The sequence below is a fragment of the Limulus polyphemus genome, unplaced genomic scaffold, assembly GCF_000517525.1.
Source record: "Limulus polyphemus unplaced genomic scaffold, Limulus_polyphemus-2.1.2 Scaffold2618, whole genome shotgun sequence".
In the NCBI taxonomy this organism is placed as follows: domain Eukaryota; kingdom Metazoa; phylum Arthropoda; class Merostomata; order Xiphosura; family Limulidae; genus Limulus; species Limulus polyphemus.
In genome coordinates, this window is record NW_013668228.1 from 79,807 (window position 1) to 83,591 (window position 3,785).

Here is a 3,785-nt window from a genome sequence, read left to right on the forward strand (position 1 = left end):
AGATATAAAAATAATTGATAATGATATCAATCTAAATATTTTGATAAAAGAAAATATTTCTTTTCTTATATATGGCTTACCATTTTTTAAAGTATTATAGCATCAAAACTATTCAGATTTTATAAAATTTGTAGTAAAGTACAATATTTCATTATTTATGTTGAAATATTGATGCAAAAATTAATATTCAATGGAAATAATAAAGAAACTCTAAATAAAGTTATTAAAATATTTTGTGATAAATATAAAAATGTATTAACAATATAAAGAAGTAAAAATTAAGGAGTTTTTGCTGAAAGTTTCCAAAAAGTATTTTTAGGTTTCAATAAAGTCAGTTAAAAACTTGGCACTACTTATACATGGATGAACACCTTATCAAATATAAAGGCTCACGTAAGTCTGAAAATTGATAGCTACAGTGAACTAATGGGTGGTGGCTGGATGTTATGCTAGTTAGTTCAGATCACTTGGTTGGGCTTTTATAACTTTGTACTAGTATAATTTAACTACTGTACTACTAATTAAGTTAAATTAATGATTTACTATTATAATGGGGGCTGTAATGCCAACCTCAATAAGTTTATCTTACTTACCCCCAAGTGGTTGTATATATGTATATACATATGTACATATATATATAAACACACTAGGTAATATTTGTTGCTTTTTTCTTAATTTTTAGGTGAAAAACATCTGCTCTCCATCTTATCTTTAACTTAAATTATCCATAAGGAAAGTATTAACATGCCTTATATAGCATATGTTTCATTGTAGTTCTTTTTTAATGTTGATATCCTATACTATTTTCTTTTAAACAATTTGTCTCTAACTTCCCAATCTTATTAGTTCAATGTTTAGAATACACATCTTTTGTTCTATAATCTTTACACAGGAAATAACTGTCTCATCTGTAACATTTCTCTTCAAATACAAGCACTCCCATGTTTTCAAGGAAACATACAAACCATCAATGATGCTACTGAAAAACAATTAACTTTCTCAGTTCACATTTTTCACTTCTTTCGAATTTCTACATGAAGAACATAGCTTAGCTACCAAAAGCTCTTAGACTTGTTTAGTTAGAAAATTATAAGAGAAGCGATAATATCTAAAACAAAGCTTGCTTCTAGGCTTCTATAGCTCATACATTTAAACTATGACACTAATGTAAAGTCACAATTTCCATATTTTTGAAGAATTCAAACAGGTTGCTGACATCAATTTGTCCAATCCTCCAGCTTATATGGACATCTGAATCAAATTCTCAAATGATTCTGAGAACAAACAGAAATTTTTTTTTAATGTTTCAGCAAGGTAATTGCACAAGAAGATTTTATCAAAAAAATAATTATAAATTCGAATATCATAATGGATTATTTAAATTATTAGACTAACAACATACCTTGAATATTTGTTTGTTCCGTACAAGGAGTGATTTTCGTTTCTAATGAAAATATTTTAGTGCTGTACAACTCATAAAAGGAATATATATTCTGAATATAGTTCCCAAAATAAAACACACACACTCTAAACTTTAAGAACTGACCACTAAAATGTTACCTAATATTACTTTATAGAGATCAGGGTAATTTTTACAAACCTTTTCCATAATATGACGTGAGAGAGTTACAGGATTGGCTACCTTGGAAACTCCTGCTACTGCACCTGCTTTCATTCGTGTTCCTTCCATAATAAGTGCATCTAGTTCTATTTTCTCAGTAAGAGTTAAAGAGGCTCCAAAACCTGTTCAATAAACACGAAACAATTTTTAATAGAAATAAAGATAAGATGAACTTGTTTTTGATATATCTCTATGGGATGGAAAAGAGAAAGAATAATATCATGAGGATTCTTGAAATGATCAAAGATAGATTGTGTTCAAAAATCTTAGTTGTGGACCCATGTGTTGTGGTTTTCTTTAAAATGGAGAGGAAGAAGCTTCTCCTCAACTAAATCCTTCTCCCCTAATTGTTTTCCTAACTTAAGGGTTTAGTTCTACAAAGTTCTAGTTAACCGAAACTCCTAGGTACCGTACACACGAGAATTTGTCTTGTTGTATGAAATTTGACCCCCCAGGTACTGAATACACACTGCAAAACCACCCAATATGCAAGGCAAGCACAAGTACTTTGCTTTAAACTTTGTACCATAACAAACTAAACAGCATACAGTTTTCACACAGCTGTCCACAATCAACTTCTAACAGGTTTCATCAATGACAATACATTGCATAAAAATAAAGCCATGGTAAAATAACATGATTAACCCTTTCACCACGGATAGGCCAAAGTGTGCAGGTCACAATCCTTTACAGAGTTACATTCAAACTTTAATGAAACTACTTTATTATCAATTTCTATGAATAAACTTGGCTTCAGAACATAGATAATAAATCAAAGTTTAGTATTATTTGAGTTTTAAGTTCCTAATTTTATAATGATATATTTAGAGAAAATTCTCAATCTCTCCTAGTAAGAGAACTGTGACATTTGTTATCTAAGTCTTCCCTCTTCTCTAATATTTTTTATCACCTCACCAAAAAGAACAAACTTTAATGCAAGTTACTCATTATAATATTTACATAGCCTTCAATTTTATTTAGTTACAGAACAATAAAATAGAAAACCAAACCCCACCTCTTGCCATGCCCACCTGTCATATTCTCTCTTTCAGAACTTGCATATAGTTCTCTCTGACACTTAAGACTAGATTATTCATAACCTATAGAAAGCCAATGTTTTTCTCTATCAAATGATGTATTATACTGCATTGTTATCTATTTTCCTTCTACACAGTCAAACTTTATTCCCATGGGAAATAAATCAACAAGTTTAACTGAATTTTTAATGGATTTTGTTACACAGTTAGAAAGCCAGAAAAATTGTGATAGTTATGCAACAATGTTTCTTCTTTGCATGTTATTATTCTATGTTCTTTGGTACAATATTTAATTAAATAGAAATTATTTAATGCTGTAGTACAATTTGTATTAAAAAATAGGGTTAAGTTTCATTGACATTTAAGAAAAAACAAAACAAAACAGAGAAAGTACTTTATTTCTTGCTTTTCTTGTGTATTCTTTGTTATAAAAGTATCTAAAATGTAAAAATTGAAAACTTTTTTTAGGTTAGATAAAGTAAAATTAATAATAATATTAATAATGATTTTCTATCAGGTACGGCGAGTAGTCCGAGAGTTACGCAATTTGATACCGTAACATGAGCTGCATGTTCGCCAGGTGATTTGCAATTTATATGGCATGAATAGTAGTTAGACATAGTTCAAAGGGCAATAAAACAATAAACTAAGTATAATTAAATGTATACTGTTACAATTTACAGTCATTTCAGAAAGCAAATAGGGGAAATTTATAATTATTTCCCAATTTGTTATGGTAGTTATGAGGTCAGTCAAATCAACTGACCTCATATTGAGTTAGGATAAAGAAAATAAAAGATAAAATATAAAGTTTTTCCGAAAAAAACAACGAAAATAAAACATTTGCTATTTATTTAGGAGGTTTAGGGGTTATGAAAATGATAATGGAAAATTTTCAAATGAAGAAAAGTATTTTTAGTCTTATCACAAAAATTACTTTGCACTCATAAAGGAAAACAGCATGCATTGTAAATTGTAAATAAAGTTTTTCATTGAACATTAGCATGCTCTTTTCCACTTGCAGAAGGCAAATATGTAGTGTACATTGTAAATAAAGTTTTTCATTGAACATCAGCATGCTCTTTTCCACTTGCAAAAGGTAAATATGAAGTGTACATTGTAAATAA

At 28.9% G+C, this 3,785-nt stretch overlaps 1 protein-coding gene across 8 annotated transcripts in view; it reads right to left on the reverse strand.

Moving 5' to 3' along the window:
* The window catches only part of LOC106467449 (isoaspartyl peptidase/L-asparaginase-like), a 25,211-nt gene that overhangs the window by 15,583 nt on the left and 5,843 nt on the right, over positions 1–3,785 (reverse strand). For all 8 annotated transcript variants that reach the window (XM_022395635.1, XM_013927800.2, XM_022395634.1 and 5 more), the window contains exon 3: positions 1,601–1,743. In XM_022395635.1, coding sequence (XP_022251343.1) covers positions 1,601–1,743 — 143 coding nt within the window. The remainder of the gene's footprint in view (positions 1–1,600; positions 1,744–3,785) is intronic.